The sequence below is a fragment of the Neolamprologus multifasciatus genome, chromosome 5 (assembly GCF_963576455.1).
Source record: "Neolamprologus multifasciatus chromosome 5, fNeoMul1.2, whole genome shotgun sequence".
Lineage (NCBI taxonomy): Eukaryota > Metazoa > Chordata > Actinopteri > Cichliformes > Cichlidae > Neolamprologus > Neolamprologus multifasciatus.
Window position 1 is genome coordinate 2,689,222 of NC_140443.1, and position 19,164 is coordinate 2,708,385.

At 42.3% G+C, this 19,164-nt stretch overlaps 1 protein-coding gene and 1 long non-coding RNA gene across 13 annotated transcripts in view; both read left to right on the forward strand.

Annotated features, from left to right (window-relative positions):
- The window catches only part of LOC146517776 (dedicator of cytokinesis protein 3-like), a 313,061-nt gene that overhangs the window by 188,844 nt on the left and 105,053 nt on the right, over positions 1–19,164 (forward strand). For all 12 annotated transcript variants that reach the window (XM_085160372.1, XM_085160374.1, XM_085160375.1 and 9 more), the window contains 2 exons: positions 13,406–13,554; positions 17,713–17,797. In XM_085160372.1, the coding sequence (XP_085016498.1) occupies positions 13,406–13,554; positions 17,713–17,797 (234 nt within the window). The remainder of the gene's footprint in view (positions 1–13,405; positions 13,555–17,712; positions 17,798–19,164) is intronic.
- LOC146517780 (uncharacterized) lies at positions 4–8,920 on the forward strand. Its single transcript, XR_014874214.1, has 2 exons — positions 4–7,257; positions 7,298–8,920. It is a non-coding gene; the product is annotated as an uncharacterized LOC146517780 (long non-coding RNA).

Consider the following 19,164-nt stretch of genomic DNA (forward strand, 5'->3'; position numbering starts at 1 on the left):
AGTAGCCACAGTCATGTCCGACGTTTGTGCGTCCGCTCGGAAAACCGGCTCCTGTCATCCCAGTGTGTGTGCGTGTCTGTGCGTGTGACGGGGAGACGGAGTTGTCCGCAGAGACACAAGTGTCCTTCCGTGTGCGTTTGTGTTGTATGTAGTCGCGCACTCTGTCTGTGTGGGATCTATAGGCTTCAATAAGTGCAGTGTCATATGTTTGCAATGGTGAGTCACCCGTCGTTGCCATAGCGACGAGGCGATTGTTGGCACACTGTCTGTGTTTTTATTATTATCATTATTGCATCAATGGAAAGTGCATAGAAAGCCATATATATGCTCGAGCTTCTCATTCTTTGATAACATTTGATAGTAAGTGTTGTTATAAACATTTGGAGGACAAACAGTTAAACTTTGAAGATGAATAATGTTAACGTTTATGTTTATTATCGCTTTGCATAATTAAAAAACTAGATTTATTTATGAATTATGTTATCCACCATCCACTCTGGGTGAATATGTACTCATCACTCGTCAATTTCTGTGTCTCGTGTTTGCATATTTGAGGTGATGAGCTCGGAGCGTCGACGCTAAACTGCTCTGGAATAGTGTTATTTAGGGTATAAAAGCTAATAAGCAGTGTTTGGTAATGAAGGTTTCTTTAGTGATCAGTGAATCGTTTCTCATTTCCACAGCAAATAATCCTGCAATACAAACGACAATTAGATATACACACAAACTGTTCTAGTGTCAGTGTTGCTGCAGACGGAGGAAGTCGTGTGATTTACGCCTCCTCACCTGCTCGCTGATGCTCTCACCTCTGCTTTGGAAATGGTTGAATTTGTAGCAATCGGGGGAACAAAACATTTTATTTGATTGATTTTTTTTTTATACAGTAAAAAAAAACAAAGTTTTCGATTTAATGTGCACCAATAATACTTACTGCAAAGTGCTAGCTTTTATTAAGAAGTTCAACATAACAGTGAGGGTGTGTGTGTTTATTACAGCTCGCCTGATGAGGTGTTGGTGGATGTGTGTAATGAAACACAACTGCTTTCAAGAGTTCTGTTCTTGTTGTGTTAGATGTGCTGTGACATCTGCTCTCCATACAATAGTTTTGGTCTTTTTATTGGGTTTTTAAACTAACATTGAAACTAATAAAAACTCAACTTAAACCACACTGAGCTCAAATGAAATCAAATAAAAACTAATTAGAAAACATACAACTAGAATAGCTCTGCTACAAGCTACTGATTCCTGGGGTGCACTCAGTTTTTCACGGGGCTACTTTTCTTTCACATCATTGCACGTACAGTAATTAAGTACTTCAACTGTAGTATAAAAAACTAGCAGGTCATTGGAGAGCAGGAGGAGCACTTCCATAACTATTACAGAAAATGTGTTTGTGTGTTTTGTGTGACTTGAAGGACTTTGGTGAAATGGACTGTGTCAGCAGCGTTTTGTGGATTTGGCCTATTAGCTTAAATAAGGATTGTTCAGTGATTGGCTCGTGACGCTGACTTTGTCCGTGTATTTTTAACTTTGTCCTGTGCAGAAATTTGGCTTCGCAGGCTTCCTTGGCATCTAGCACTCCAATATCAGGAAGTATTTCATAATTTGCATCGTGGACTTGCTGACCTTTGACCTACTTCTAAAAATGGGAAGCTTGTGTTTCCAAAGTGTGTATTGCTGCGCTGTGTGTAGACACTGCCCTTCTATAATGTGTCTTCCTATACTAAATGTAGGCTCTGTGATTTTTATTTATCCGTCTCTCTCTCTACTTTTTAGCCATTTCTGCAAAACGATTGATCTGTGTATGAATAAACTCACGATAGACTGAGCATGAGCAGAGCTAAAAGTGCAACTCTGAGGATAAAATCCAGTCACCTTACAAAGCGTTTCTCTTTCTTTTATATGTAAATAAATCTGTTTGTTAAATATTCCGAGCTCACCGAGGTGGGAATGAAGAATGGTTTTCCACTCGTTGGTGGACAGTTATATAAACTGCACCGTGAATTTTCCTTTTATTCATCATACGGAGTGTAGAAATCTCCAGGACTGGAGGATCTCGGTGAGCATGTAAGGAGAGGGTCTGTTGGAGATGACAGGTGTGCTCGTGTTGCATGTTCTGTGGATCCAAACAGACAGAAAAACACATCATCCCACAGCTTCCATCACCTGTGGAACTGCACTCACAGAGGAAACTGTCCGTCCTGCATCCACCTCTTCAAGTACACGCAGCGTGAGACGTGGCAGGCTGGCACCCCTGCTATCACATCCTGCTTCTGGCATCACTGCGTGTGTGTGTGTCTCCAGGCAGGGTTGATACAAGGTCATAAGCAGATTTGAGATGGACTTTGCACCAGGCTAGCAAGCACAAGACACACACACATATTGCATGCTGCATGGCGCCAGACTTCCTGCTGGAGAGGGATGGCTTTCCCAAACTCTGACAGCTTGGGCTCGCTGGTGTCTTAGCTCAGAGTCGCCGAGTTTTGGGCTTGAGCAGTGACCACGCTCCCATGCACTGTCGCATTAAAAAGGCACGAGACATTAATTAAAAAGCAAAGTTGTATGACCTCATGGAGTCGTATAAACCCAGTGTGTTAATGTTGGAAATCTGCTATTATATTCATAAAAAATGAATATAAATAATTGTATATCTTTCGATGCTTTTTGCATGCAAACATAAATATTATTATCTTACAGGTAAGCTCACAGTGTGCGCTGAGAAGTTTTTAACTTTGTAATGAACTCTCACAACTTTGGTGTAAATTCATATCGGATGACACTAAAGAAATTACAGTATTATATCGTCCATATTTTCAGATCATGAAAGTCTTTAATGCAATCTGTTCAGTCCCTCCTGAGTACATATTTATAAAAGTTGTTCACATTCAGAATGGAAAACTTTGCCTAAAGAATCTCTTACATAACACTAAAAAATATCTGATACCAGTGAGTCCATCAGTGTTTTTCAGTCCCTTTGTTGGATGTTCGAGTCACTTTTCTGTCGCAGCTTTGTGCTCCAGACTAAAATGATGCATTTTACATAAAAATCTTTCCTCCTTTAGATTCATCCTCAGGAAGCAGCATGTTAGCATAACAGCTGAGCAGAGGAGACCAAAAAGAATTCGGGGGCTCTTTGTTTGCGCTCCCCGGTGAGTTTGAGCGCTTTTGTTTCAGGAGCGCAGCAGCCGCTCTGACAGGCGTGAAAATGAAGCAGGACATTTGCTAATGGATCAGAGGTGTTGCGAGCGTCCCCTCTGATTGCAGACGTGCCAGGCTGACTCACGCCCGATTAGGGGGCCTCAAAATAGTAACTTCCCAAAGTAATCAGTTACAGATTACCCGATTAAATCTGCAGTCAAGCTTGTCACAGTCACTGCACGTTACGAGGCACCAAACACGAACCTGCGGCGCAGCTGGAGAGACAGTTTAAGACTGAAATCATACTTTCTCCACTATTTACTGAGTTATCTGTAAATATCAGCTGCTGTTTATTATGTTTGCTAACTGTAGAATATTTCGAGGCCTTTTAAAGGAAACAGGGTGAGCTGGAAATTTGCGCTTTTAATTAGATTTTTTTGTCCGGTAATTTGGAGCCTTCATAACTTCTGTTATGTTATCTGTCAGTGCAGGTAAAAGTATTTAAACTATGTTATGAGATGCAACCAAATCAATGTTACAACCACCTGTGATAGCATCACTATCATAGGATATATCATAGTTTCAGTAAACTGCACCGATTTAATGTATAAGACATGGAGGAACAGAAACAAGCACCACGCTGTTGTTCCATCTAGTTCCTGATAACTCACTGAACTGAACACACAAAAATCAAAAGTCCCTGCTTTCACTTTTACACTCTGCTGCTCTCATGCTGAAACATCTTTGCAGGATGGATGTGAATAAACCTGGAAACAAAGTTCTTGACAGCTGTGGGACCCTTCTGTATTTGCCCCTGTATTTAGGAAAAATGATTGCAGGAGGGGCTAACATGTCTTTTGTCCAGCATGTGGACTTCCTGAAACCTTCTTTTTAAGCACCGTGTTTACTGGACACCTCTTTGGCCAGATCCATCAGTGCTGTGTTGGTGTGCATTTGTGAGGCTGGTGGATACGCCGCTGCTCTGCAGAGACTCACTGTTACGGGAGGTGTTGATGGAAGCATTGCACTGTTTGTCTTGGCCTTCATCAGACTGCAGTTTGTGGTGTTTTTTCAGGTGGTTAAAGAAGTTGTGTTGCATTACTGGACCCTCCTGACCTCTCGTCTTCTGATGTGCCTGATTTTAGTGTATATATGTCTTTTGATTAGGGCTGCCACAGACGATTATTTTGATAGTCGACTAGTCACCGATTATTTTTGCGATTGGTCGACTGATCAGATCATCATCCATTGGACGTAAAGCGTACAACTTATTGCACCAGCAGCATCTGCTCTTATATAACTATCATTAGCTTACAGCTTTAAGTGTTTAAGGTCTGTGCTAACTAAAAATAAAGACAAGATGATAGTTTATTAAAGTTTAATGAAATTTGCAGATTGTTTCTGTGAAGTTTAATAAACTCCTTGCTATCTAAAATATAACAGGACACCGGAGTATATTCTCGAGCATCTCACACTTCTGATAATCAGCTGTCTGCTTGATGTTTATTCAGCTGTGTAAAAACTATAACTTTAATCTCAGCCAAACCGATTTACTCAGGAACAAATAAAATACTGAAAAAAGCCAAACAATAACATTTTAAGTTATCTAAGTGACTTATGTATATTTAACCTGAGTAGCGAAAGACGGCGGTGGGTTTGAAAACGATCCGCCGGGAGTCCGGTGTTCTCACGGCTCTAATAAGCCTAGCCCCCGGCTAGCTATCGAGCTAGTGGGTAACAGACGTCTCCGAAAACGTCGGAGCGCTTTTGAAAATATGTGGTGTCTTGATAAACTGAGCAGATATTTGAGGTTTACACAGCTACATTCTCGCCTGAAAATATGTTAAACATTTATTTTGTGACCCAGAAAGAATAATAAGAGTAATATTAAAACTAAGTAGCTGCCGCCATTGTTGGAAACTGAGCTGGGCTGCGCTATGAATCCTGGGACACAGCTTCTTCTTCTTCGGGGTTTAACGGCAGCTGGCATCCTTGTACATGCAGTGCTGCCATCTTCTGTTTCAGTCCGTTATTACACTCTTAAATCCTACTACTTATTCCTGCGTCTTTTGTGATCTTACAAAGCTTCAAACGACGCGTCGACTATTAAATCAGTCGTCGACAATTTTGATAGTCGACGTAATCGTGACTAGTCGACTAATCGTGGCAGCCCTACTTTTGATGTAGTTTTACTTTTCCAGAGTACATTCAGGAAACTATAAGCTGCATGGCGGGTTAGGTAGCTGTGATTGGAGTGTGCAGGCACATGGTCAGACGCTGATTTAGGGAGCGCTTGATTTGCTTTTGCTTTGCTCCCTGCTGGTGAAGCACACTTCACGTTCTTTTAACTTTGGGATGCCAAAAGATAAAAATGTGATTAATGACGCAGATGTAGTTTATGACATAATAGGACAGTTTGCATTGCTTTGTTAAATACTTTCAAGTTACTGAACAAAAAATGAGATGAAGTCCATTTATATGCATTTCCAACAAAAGTTCAAAAAGCTCCCTGTGAAACCGAGGGAAACATTAAAATGTGGCTTTTGCTCTTTCTCATTTATCAGGTGTGAAAATGGAGGAAATCTCTGATGGAACAGAGGGGCTGCAAAAGTACCATTAGACAGTAGAGCTGTCAAGCTGAATAAAGTCCTATTATATATTCATGCCAAGCGGTGACAGACTCTCGCCCTCTGGAGACCCACCTTTGGTCCCTGGCCCACTGCTTGGAAACCCACTCGTGTAGTTTAATGTTCTGGTAGAAAATGTGGAGGTGTTTGTTAATGGAGGGTGACATTATGGTGCCTTCCTAGTTTGTGGGCTGTCAGAGTGATTAAGATGTTGTTATGTCCCTCTAAGTCTGAAAAGCAAAGGGCCAATGCAGCAAATAAAGAGAGATGTAAATGTTTGATTTGGTTGACGGCAGCGAGCGCAGCTGCTCTGCTGGAAGCTGCATTTTAACCACGATCGGATCTTTCCTTCATCGTGCGGCTCAGCGTCTCACTGAGTGGCCCGAAAGTAGCTTTACCGGTGATAGTGCTTTGTTATTTCTGATATCACAATGGTTCCAAACAGCATCATTATCTCAGATTAGCTCGGCTGTTTTTAACAGCGCCAATGTGTTAAACCGTTTTAAGGTGAGTGTTTGTGCCTCCGTTCCCGCAGGATGTGAAGGTGCGATTACTCACAGCGGCTGGGGAAAGAGGCAGAGGAGGCAGTTAGAGGAGGGAGGAAGAGTAAATCTACAAATAGCCGGCCCAAAAGAGATTTCCACTCCGCAGCTGAAAAGAAACATTAGTGCTCAGGTGTACCGCTGAGATTCTATATTTTCCCAGATTGGGCAGTTTCATTTCAAAGCAGCATACATCAGTATTTGTGGTGTGGGTGTGCAGATTTTGAGTGCTAGCAAAAAGTGGATAGGAGACTTGGTTTCTCCCCGATGTGCCAGCTGGTGCACCTGTTTCAAGTCTGCTTTACTGACTCAGAAAAAGGTCAAGTTCACAGCAGATCTACCCACTGACTTGGCCAGATGTCCTGATTATAGCTACAGCCCAGGTTTTGAAGGTGTTTTTATTCGTGTGGAATTTTCCCTGTTTGAGTAAAGTGCAGAAGATGCATGTCTGCGGTGACTCGGCGCAGATTTCATTTTTATTTTTCCATCGACCTCTATCCAGTCTGGCTAGCTGCATGTTTAAGTTACCTCCTCACTGGCTTCACCCTTCAGTCCAAAAGGCAAACTCCATCTTCTGTATAGAGTTTACAGTTAACTTAAATTCCAGTACTTCTTGTTTATGCCTAAAAGTGCACATGCAGCAGTATCCTGGCTTCTTTTTGGGTACTCGTGAAAGTGAATCCTTCCAAAAGCTGGCTGATAACAGCTGGGACACGGTGACAACAATGAATGGCATAAAGTGTTGAAAGTGTGTCCCTAAAAGCATCGCTGGTGTGATGCTTGATGCTTGATAACTCGGGGTAAAGCTGTCTCAGTTTACCCCGAGTTATATGGGTAAACTGGGACAGTCCCTAAAAGCATCGCTGGTGTGAATTGTTGGGTCTGGCAGACAGTAACGTTGCCTGTCCTAGTTTACCCCGAGTTATCAGGGTAAACTGGGAGTTATCAGGGTAAACTGGGAGTTATCAGGGTAAACTGGGACAGAGGAAGTGATGTGGGAGTCTTGCCGACTAAGTGAAAACTTATTGTTCTTGTTTTTAAATGTTTTAATTCTAATCTTTTTATGTTGTCAGTCGTGTCTTTGTGTTTTCTTGTTGGTTGTTTTATGCAACACATTTGAAATGCTTTGTTGTCTAAAGATGCTCCACAACTTTTATTCTCAGACAGACGTGTTTCCTTAAACAAGGTTTCCTTGTATAAGCGCCTCCTGTTAGTGCGGCAGGTTAATGAATATTCTCCCTTTGATACAAAAAATATATAATGTGGTCATAAATTCATCATAATGAGAGGCAGGAGCTCTCCGTGCCCACTTTGCCTCATTAGTAATCTTGCTTTGTGAGGTTATGAATGGAGTATTAGTCTGCTGTGCTTCACATTGTGTTGACATAGGGCGGCTGTTACGTTACCTGCTCTGCCACCTTTTACAGCAGTGTGCCTGCACTCTAAGCACTGAAGGAGAGGAACACAAGATTTCGCTCTTTAGCTCAGCACATGTTTTACCTTCAGCGGCTCACAATAGGCACCGAGTGCTGGGCAGGTCTCTGGTGGAAATGTGTTTGTGAACCTTGGTCTTTGCACCGTCCTTTCTCAGTACTGTAAATAAGAGCAGTATGCTTTTGTGTCCTGCATGGCGCTGCTGTGTCTGCGGGGATCTGGGCCTTTATCGCTGACTCCTGTGCTGCTGTTTTCACTGAAGAGCACCCTCGGGAACAGGGCAACCATTTGTGCTGTAACTGCTTCTTTATATAAGGTGTTATTTATGAACCCAGTGAATGAACCACCATTTGTGGGCTGTCTCTGGTTCAAGAGCCTTACTACATTTTGAAGGGCACGATGCTGTTGGCCAGTAAATGTGCCTCGTGTTTATCACAGTGAGAGTCGGTGCAGTAAATAAATGGGAAAGACTTCCTGAAATAAAATGAATACGATTAGTCATGATATGTAGTGTACACCCAGCATATGAACACTGAACCCTGTTCAATAAAAGCAAGTTTTAAATAATGTATATTATTCCTGCCTGAGGTTGACCAACGTTAGCTGGGTCCCTGTTAATGCAGGGAGACAAAGGAGCTATAAAACCGATGCACAGATTATAATAATATGATTGCACATCAGGCTGTTCTCACACGATGCGAGCTGAAAACTGATTATCTGAACATGTCAGATAAATTCATTATATTAGAGATTCATCCTGTTATATCAGTGTTTGCATCTTTATTTACTCTTTCTCAGATTGCTGGATTCCCAAAATAATAATGAAGAAAGGAAGCATTTTACCACAAACGTTCATTGTGACTGGTTGATATGGACACTATGATGGGACCAGGATGCCCTCATGGAGGAATAAATATTCAGACAAACATAAAATGTGAAATCATGTGCAAATAATACCATTGAGCTTTAGTTTTTCTGGCTTCTTGTGTGGATGCTGAAGCCCCGAACCTCAAATTTACACACTCTAAAGTATGTTACTGAACCTTTAGGGCTACAGCAGCTTGTCCCTTAGCCCTCTTTGAGTCTCTACCCACTAAAGGCTTTATCCATCTTAGATCTACAACCAGCTCAGGAACTCTGTTACCTCTACGTGCATGAAAACCCATCGATGTCAGGGAGGCCTCATACATAACCAACCCCTAACGGATACAGAACAAAAACGTATCAGATAGCATCAAATACTTTTGTTAAACAGCAACACCTTAATGATGCCACAGCTGTGCAGTGATCAGTACTGTCAGCTCACAGCAACAAAGTCCTGGCTGAGGATCCACTGACCAGCTGGGGCCTGTGTGGAGTTTGGCTCTTCTCCCCATGCTGGATGGCTTCTCTCTGGATTCTCCTCCTAATGTTCAAAGAATTGCATGATAGTTTGACAGGTGATTCCTAATTAGCTCAAGGTTTAAATGTGAGTGTCATTGGTTTTCTTTCTCTGGGTATAACAGATTGATCGACCTGTCCAGGGTGCATCCTGGATCTTACCTTGTAACAGCTGGGCTCTCGGCTCCTGCAGGCACGGTGCTGAAGCAGCAGACGATGGGTGGATGGATTTCTGTGCGGCTCTAGTGGATCGTGGGTTTTAGACACAGAAATTGTCCAACTAATTTTGACTGTGTGGGAACATCGGCCCTTGAAACGTACATGCACGTACCTCGAGGTCCAATAATTAGGCACGCCTTGGGTTAAATGTATGTAGATTGGACCAGCAGCTAAAGAAAGAAAACTGTACTGTGCATCTGTTTTCTTTCTACTTGTTTGTCTTGTTTTTTAATTTTTATGACTTTTTAATTGATAAGGGAAAAAAATCCAATGCACAAATTATTGATGAAGATAATTAATTTGTACTTTTCTCTGTCCTTTAAGAACGATGTGTAAAATGTGTCTCTAACGGTTACACGCTCATGCAGAATATTAATATGAGCTCTCGTAAAGCGCATATCAAAGCGCGTTAGCTTCTATGTCCACTGGGTATCTCCTGAAAAACAAATGCTAAACAGATGCTGAGGGGAACTGTCGTGCGTGACTCCTGTTGTTGCTAAGCAACTACCGGTTGAAATGTGGCACTCTTTGGCTAAAAGTTGTAATATTTTTAACCTCAAGCACTAGCTGCGCTCAGCGCCAAAATCATGCTAATCTCTCAACTCTGACGGGACGGTGCAACAAGGTTCCCAGTTGGAGCTTCTGAGGAATGGATGCCAGTAAACACATCGCCTCAGAGTTGGATTATGATTTAGAAACGTCTCTTACTACAGGGAACTTTAAATGTATACTGTATTTTAAACATCGTCTTGTGCACTCGGGTCCAAACTGCAGTTAGAACACAGATGGATCCATTATTTTTACCCCTGAAGGGAGCATCTGTAGTTTCACTTCCTCACGCCAGTTTTTAATGTAAGTATCATAGTTGGCAACTTGTATGGGATAACTGTATCCACATTTTGACTTATTAGTACATTTTCAGAACCAGTTCATGTTAATCCCTCTCACTGAAGGTGTATGGCTTCGATTGGCTGTGGTATCATTTCTGTGCTGGGAGACGGAGGTGTGCTGGGAAATCACCAGCTAATATTAGCTTTGTCTTCTGGTCCTATTTAGCCGAACTAGCTTGCATCTGAACAGTACAAGTTGCTGGTGGTTGTCCTGATTTATTTTAGTCAAAGAATGCATGGAAATGGGTGTTTCTGCTGGTGTTTACCACAAGTCTGATGCATTTACTCAGCTGTGAGGTGTAGAGTCCTTCATCTCCAGCCTTCTGAAGCTGTTATAATCAACCAACTCACTGTATTTAGGTCAAAAGGACTTGCTGAAGTTCATGATCATGCTTCAAGGCAACGATAAGTCAAATACCCACTCAAATAACCAAGATAAGCATCTTTGATTGGACAATATACCAAACCTTGAATCCAGAAGAGCCCACTGGGAGTCACACCTGTCAGCAAAAACCAGGAAACTGATTAAACAATTTTCTTGGGCTCAACAAAAGAAGATTGTAAAAACGTTCCTCGGTGTGAGTCTCAAATTCTGCTGGAAGAAGTTGTCGTAAACAGCATGAATGCATGAATCCATCCTACAACAGTAAAGATGCCAACAGCGGCATGTTTCCTTCCTGTTCTGCAGGCAGGTGCACAGCCCTCCCCTCACGAGCAGCTGAAGCCGTCGCAGTTCAAATCTCTTTTAGAGGGAATTTGAGAAGTCTGAGCTCTAAAGAAAGTTTCCAGCACCTTGGTGAAGCTATGTTATAAAGAACTGAGGCACTTCTCAACATCTTTCAGGGTTAACGAACTCAGATCGTTCATAAATGTGTGTTTCAGCACATTTACAGTGAAGCTGCGTTCACACATGTTTACGTAGATTCGAATAAACTGAGAACTAACAGGGACAACCAAAGCGTCCCGAGGCTGCACAGTGCCCATGTCTGCTCAGGGCTTCAGTTCATCTAAAAACGTTCTCTGCCAGCTCACATCAGCAGAACAGCAGAGAAACCTTGCGGGCAGGTTGCCAGTTGATAGCAGAGCTGCTTCAGCTGTGTTCACCGAACTCTGGTGTATTTCAAGTTAAGGTTCTCTAAAACAGCTCCACCTCCACTACGACCGGAGTTATATAATGGAGCTCATCTGTACATAAACCCAAGACTGATGGAGAAAGGCAGAGAGATTGTTGCCGGGCTCACTGCCCTCCTGCTGTCAGCATATGTTTGCAACTTGCTCATGCATGTATAAGCACCTACATGTGTATGTGTGCATATAATATACTTGGAAACCCAAATGAAATCTTTGTTATAACGTGTAACCATTGTATGTGTGTGTGTGTGTGTGTGTGTGTGTGTGTGTGTGTGTGTGTGCACGCCTCTGCACAGCCTAATTTCTGCCCATCTCGCTGTTCTGTCAAGAGCTGAATAGACATTTAACCCTTCTCTCTGCTGCTGAAGCCCTGCAGGGCAAAATTAAAGTGCTAATTATAGCATGCTATGGGAGAAGCAGGTTCCAGTGTTCTTGTGTTAGATGCACACGAGCTTTTGTTTCGTCTTTGTTTTTCAGTTGCCGTATGATTTCTTCATACATGAATTTATTGATGCACTGTACAGTCTAATCTGTTGTCAGGTTCATTAGAAGGAAATTATTTTAACCCTTTAAAACTGATCAGAGCAGCACGCTCTGTTTTGCGTAACTATTTTTAAATCCCGGTAGCTCTGCAACCACGTAACTTAGCGCAATATTTTTTTTTGCATATGAAACCGGAGGAGTTGTACTTACATCTTATGCCATCAGCTTGTCCTCGGTCACAGTTTCCTTCCACATATAGTTTTGCAAAAACTGCATAAAAAGCACTTGCAGCAACAAAAACATAATATTCCAGAAACACGCTTTGCCGATCCGATCAGCTGTTCATAACACTTCCTATGTTGGAATAGACGTCAGCGCGAACTTTCGCATGTCCGCCATGACCTGCCCGAAACTGGAAGTGACGTCATTTTCGCGGAAATGTAGTTTTTTACCACCAGGGCCTCATGAGCCTATACTGGTGTTCTTAAAAGTTATCTTTGACTTTATGACTTTCTGTGTTGTTTCTGGGATGCTTAGGACTCATATTGCACTGCTGGAAATAGTTTATTTTGATGCATATGCTGCTTTTTTGCAAATTTGCATTATAATATTTATTTTCGTTTTTCCTGCAGTATATAAAAATTGGTGTATTTCAAAAATAAAACTATGAAGACACTCAAAATAAATTTCCTGTGGTGGGAAACTATTTTGTGCAACTTTTTTGTATTTACAGTTTTGAGGGATAAGCCTCTTAAATTTCTCTAACTAGAAATATATGTTAAAAAAACAAAAACGATTTTCAATTTTTTTGTAGTTTATTGCACTTTTTTGCAATTTATGTAATTACTATGCACTTAATGCAGACATATTATTAAAATTTGGGCTATAATGGTTGTATTGATGTATAGCAACTTGAAATGCTCCCAAAAATGGCTCCACAGCATGTAAACATATAATATAAGCTCTGGCGGACTTGGTTCTATGGTAGCTGGGAAGCTGGGAATTAGCTGAAGAGACCAAAACTTTTAAATGTGCTTTTAATCCTGTAAAGTTGGACTTTCAAACTTCAAACTCTGGCCATCCACTCATGTTTGGAGTGGATCACAAACTAGACGTGCTTTGCTGCCCCTTCCTCTAACTGCCCAGATCTTCCTGTGGTAGAATGTTAGTACTTGCATAACGTTTTCAGCCTGATTTGCCAACCGAGCTTCTTCTGTGTGTTTTTGTGCTGAACATTTGTGAGGCAAGTAGACTCAACGCAGTAAATACGCATGTTCACAAAAATCTTTTTCAAGTGTTTCCGTTCTTCATGGCCATCACGTGCTGACACATGTCTCTGCAACACTAAACACAAACGGTCTGCTAAGGCTTTGAACTCGCTCACCTCAGCTTTATTCCACTGTGAGTTGTTTGAGTGCCTTTAATAAACAGCGCGGAAACAGCCTTGCGGTGCCCTGCCAGAGAAGTACGGCTGAATCAGCGTATTGACGAGCTGAAGATGAATTTTAAGTGGTGAACGAATGGTGAATGAAACCTCCCTGTTTCTCTCTCCGTCCTTCAGAAACACAAGGTGGATCTGTTCTACAAGGTTCGCCACGTGATGATGGAGCTGATAGACCTGAGGAGGCAGCTGCTGTCTGGTCACCTGACGCAAGACCAGAGCAGAGACGTCAAGAGACACATCACCGTCAGACTCGACTGGGGCAACGAGTGAGAAACCACACAACTGTTGCATTAAGACACATTTGCACATGCAAATAATAAACATAGTTTAAAGGGCAGCTGTTCTTTGTCTGACCCAGAGGAGAGGTGCTTCATCCATTCCTGATGAAGCACCTCTCCAAACACGAGTATTCATTTACGATTTTATGCTGTATCATGTGCATTGGTTGCTCATAGTCACGTAATGCTGCTTCAACCATCAGCTGAGCAAGTAGGGTCATTTATGACCTACCCTTATACACTGTACTGCCAAACGTATTCACTCGTCTGCATTCGCTCACATATGAACTTGAGTGACATCACGTTCCTAATCCACAGGGTTTCACGTGATGTCAGCCCACCCTTTGCAGCTATAGCAGCTCCAACTCTTCTGGGAAGGCTTTCCACAGGTTTAGGAGTGTTTATGGGAATTTTTGATCATTCTTCCAGAAGCACATTTGTGAGGTCAGACGCCGATGTTGGACGAGAACTCCCCGCTCTAATTCATCCCAAAGGTGTTGGGTTGGGTTCAGGTCAGGACTCTGTTCAGGCCAGTCAGGTTCTTCCACATCGAACTCGCTCATCCACGTCTTTATGGATGCAGCTGGTCACCATGGAAACCCATTCCATGAAGATCTCTGTGCGCTGTCCTTGAGCCACATGAAGGTTGGAGGTCCACAGCGATTGAATCTGCAGAAAGTTGGTGACATCAGCCCGCTTACCACATCTTTCCCAATCACTTCCACTCTACTATAATCCCCCTAACAGCTGACTGTGGAATTTTTCATAGTGAGGATATTTCATGACTGGGCTTGCACAGCTGGCATCCTATCACGGTACCACGCTGGAATTCACTGAGCTCTTGAGAGCGAGCCGTTCTTTCACAAAGCAGAACTGAATGATTTCGATGGGTGAGTGAATACGTTTGGCAACACAGTGTGTTACGTGCACCGTTGGGACTTCTGGCGTGAGGAGAAAGCACTTAAATGCAGACAGTGGAGGCCGAGTGAGGTGAACAAAAAACAAGCTTTTATTTTGACCGGGACAAACGCTACAAACAAAACAAAGGCAGAACGAGAAAAGCTAAAACAGCACATGCACATAACTAACATGGTTAGTGGCTTTTTCTTTAGAATGACCCTTTAGACGTTTGAAGTTTGAAGTCTGTTTGCTGAATAATAATTCGCACATGCTGCACTTACATGAGGGCTGCCACGATTAGTCGACTAGTCACGATTACGTCGACTATCAAAATCGTCGACGACTGATTTAATAGTCGGCGCGTCGTTTGAAGCTTTGTAAGATCCCAAAAGACGCAGGAATAAGTAGTAGGATTTAAGAGTGTAATAACGGACTGAAACAGAAGATGGCAGCACTGCATGTACAAGGATGCCAGCTGCCGTTAAACCCCAGAGAAGAAGAAACTGTCCCAGAATTCATAGCGCAGCCCAGCTCAGTTTCCAACAATGGCGGCAGCTAGTTAGTTTTAATATTACTCTTATTATTCTTTCTGGGTCACAAAATAAACGTTGAACATATTTTCAGGCGAGAATGTAGCTGTGTAAACCTCAAATATCTGCTCAGTTTATCAAGACACCACATATTTTCAAAAGTGCTCCGACGTTTTCGGAGACGTCTGTTAGCCACTAGCTCGATAGCTAGCCGGGGGCTAGGCTCACTAGAGCCGTGAGAACACCGGACTCCAGCAAATCGTTTTCAAACCCACCGCCGTCTTTCGCTACTCAGGTTAAATATATATAAGTCACTTAGATAACTTCAAAATGTTATTGTTTGGCTTTTTTTTAGTATTTTATTTGTTCCTGAGTAAATCGGTTTGGCTGAGATTAAAGTTATAGTTTTTACACAGCTGAATAAACATCAAGCAGACAGCTGATTATCAGAAGTGTGAGATGCTCGAGAATTTACTCCGGTGTCCTGTTATATTTTAGATAGCAAGGAGTTTATTAAACTTCACCGAAACAATCTGCAAATTTCATTAAAATTTAATAAACTATCATCTTGTCTTTATTTTTAGTTAGCACATACCTTAAACACTTAAAGCTGTAAGCTAATGATAGTTATATAAGAGCAGATGCTGCTGGTGCAATAAGCTGTACGTTGTACTCCAATGGATGATGATCTGATTAGTCGACTAATCGCAAAAATAATCGGTGACTAGTCGACTATCAAAATAATCGTTTGTGGCAGCCCTAACTTACATGCTCTACCCTCTAAATGAGTTCTAAAGATGGCAGCTCAGCCCGCTCCCCTGACTCCTACACGGGGCAAACACAAGTGTGATTGGAGGCAGGTGGTTGTTAAAGTCTCATGAGAGCACGATGAAAGGCTGATGGGAAACAGATGAAAGGCTGATGGGAAACAGATGAAATGGAGAGAAAAATGGCCGCCGCTTCAGGATTGAGTTATTAATACTGGGAGTGTTTCAGAGGTTATTTAAAGCTTCATTCTGCTGTCAGAGGGGACGAGGCACACTGAGGTGATATGAAGGGCGATAAGTGCTGCTTTTATTATAATTAATAGTAAAAGAATTATTCATGGTACCGCGGGGTGTTTCAGGTCATGTGACTGCTTCCAGTCATTACTGATGCTGCTTTAATCGAGTTCACATTTTTAGATATAAGTAGGAACTACTTACGGACGATGTGATTTTAGCACATCAGTGTAAAGCAGAGTTATTCGTCCAGTCAGTGGCTTTGCTAAAGAGAGAAGCAGCTCAGTGAACACAATCGTTTTAGGCTGCAAAAGGGCCAAAAAGGAGCTAATGAGGTGCTACTTATCCTGTTGCTCTCTGCTAATTTAGTCTCAGCAGGTAAAAAGAAGTGACGTGTCATGTAACAGAGCAGCAGATGTAATTTATAGCCCGAAAGCCAGTTCGTGGTGAAAGGTTGCATTGCAGGAAAACAAGCTCGCTTTCATCATTTCAAAGTCCCAGAGTCTAAAAGCAGAATCAGGACGCACAAATAATGGCTCCATTGTTCCTGATGCATCACGAGCATGGAAGTGTGTGCATGGAGAACACAACTTATCAATGACACATAACATTTGTCGGGTCAAGTGTCTCCAACATGAGGACATTTAGTGTGTCTGAGGATCCTGAATGTGAGATTTCAGGGTTACACTTAGTGTGTACGCCGATAATACTGATGTGGTGCAAAGACGCACTTCCTTCTGCTGTTTCGGTTCATGCTACATCCTCGGTGAGAACAGCTGGAGGCACAAACAAGCTTTTGCTGCCACATGTGAACTAGACTTGACGTCCATCTATGCTCCATCGATGTGTTTTACTTTTCTCCTCAGTGCCAGTCTCCAAATGATCATTGCTCATCACTACATTCCTCTCTGGGTCGTTGCAGGACTGATACTCTGAGTCATCCTGAACTTCACACAGTGTCAAACCTTTGCCTCAGGCTGTCTTTAGTCAGACGACCGTCACAGCAGCCGACTCTGAACCTCTGTCAGTGAGAGGTGAAGGACCCTCGTTTGGAGCCACGATCAGAGATATCTCATCACGTTCCTGCTGGTGCTGCCCAAAATTGTGCAGCGCCTGGCTTCAGAGCAGTGTCAGACATATATGATTAGATATGCACAAAGATGAGTAATAAGCAGTTAATTATAGTGTCGTTAGAAACCTTTAACAACCCATTCAGCTTTACCCTCAAACCCCAGGCTGCGTTTTTATTTTCTGTTTCCACTCAAGCTTTTACTTTCACTTATACAAATACACAAACACCTGATTGCATTTCTGAAACTGTGGTTGGCAGTGATGAAGAGTTTAAACCTGATTTCAGCCTTGATGGATGCGCACGTTAACACGTCAAAGATGGACGTTTAGTTTCTCGTTCACAGTTTAAGAGGCCATCTTATTCAGTCGGATGAACATTGTGCACAGCGCCTTTGAGTGTGAGTCCACCGGCCTGTAACTGAGAGATGTGGTTGTTGAGATTGAACAGAAAATAATGCTGAGGAACAATATCCCCAGAGCCCCCTCTGAAATTACTTTAATATACTGTGTGTGTGTGTGTGTGGGCGGTGCACGCTTGTATGTGCAGAGGTGGCTGGAAAGGTTTGTGTACCTGTGTTGGAGATGCTTTTTGTGACGGTTAAATGAAAGACGCTCTGCTGCTCTCCGTCTTTTTCGTTTTTCAGACACCTCGGTCTCGACCTGGTGCCGAGAAAGGAGTTTGAGATGGTTGATGAAGACCAGATCAGCGTGTCAGACCTTTATAAGATGGTAAGTCAAGTCACACCTGCTCACACACTGGATTCATGACGGCTGTAGTGCACAAGGTGATCCCACATCCTGGATACGTTGTGTGAAATAAGACAGAAATATCCTGCTGCTCATCTCATTTGTAGGTTGTAGCTTTTAATCAGGCAATCCTCTAAAATCTGCATATTATTTGCAATTCTTTTAATTTTCATTATCCGCAGATGATGAGAAGGATGTTAAATAACCATCAGCAGGAGATTGAGTTTGATGAGCAGGTTGTTCTGCAAACTGAGCCGTTTTCTCGTTTTTCACATAATTAAATCATTTCAAGCATTAGCACATAAAAGTAACACGAAGTGAATTTTGTGCACATGAATATCAGTGACTGACTGTTTGCATTTGCAGGTGTCAGCTTGTCACCGTACTGATAAATTAATAAAGTGGTGTTACTGTGAGAGTGTGAGAAAGCTTTTTGATTCCTCAGAAACAAACGAGTGAACAGCTCTGACGTGGAATTATCGGAGCTTAATGTTTTATTTGCTTTTCTCCCTGAGAGAGCACATTTTATTCCATTTTCTGGGTCTAACACAGACCTGCTGGTTGCACCTTGGTGATTGCAGGCTGGATTCACTTCACAGTTGGAGGGAAGCTTTAGTTTCCAATCAGAGAGCAGGCTGGACGCCGAGGTTTAAACAGCAACAAGCCTCAACAGTTGGCAAAGTAATCGTGTGGCGACTGGTGAAGATCAGCAGATATCTCGCTGAGCCGTTCATTTTAGACTCAAATCTTTTGTCTTTCCGAGGATGAATCAGGAAGTTGTGACGTGAGTAATAACTATGAGACGTTTGTTGTCTCTGTGGCTGCGGCGAATCAGAGTTTTGATGCTCGAAACGCGTTTCGATTCTGCGTCACGCTGCTCGTCCTTTTCCCTTTTCGTCTTTTCTCTGGCCTCGAGCGGCGCCTGTTACCAGAAACAGATTTCTCGCTCACGTGACCTTCGTCTCAAACATTGAACACCAGCAGGAAATCTGACGTTGCTCTGCTGGCGGCTTCATCCGGATACCTTAAAACTGCTAATCTGATGATCTGAACCACCGACTGTAAAATCACCGTTCCGCCTCTGTTAACTTGTTCACAAAAGCATAAATTAGAATAATTTCTCCTGTTATTGGAGCTGTTGTGTTGTATTTATGATACTTTAAATATCATAAATGAACGGAGTGAATGACAGTCGTAGCCTGCAGACAGCATGAGAAATAAGAGCAGAGTGAAGTTTCTACATTTCCAAAGAACAGATGAAATCCAAATAAATGGTCCTGAATAATCACAATTTCAAACTGTCATCATTAGGGCTGGGTATCGTCACTGATTTCTAGAATCGATTCAAT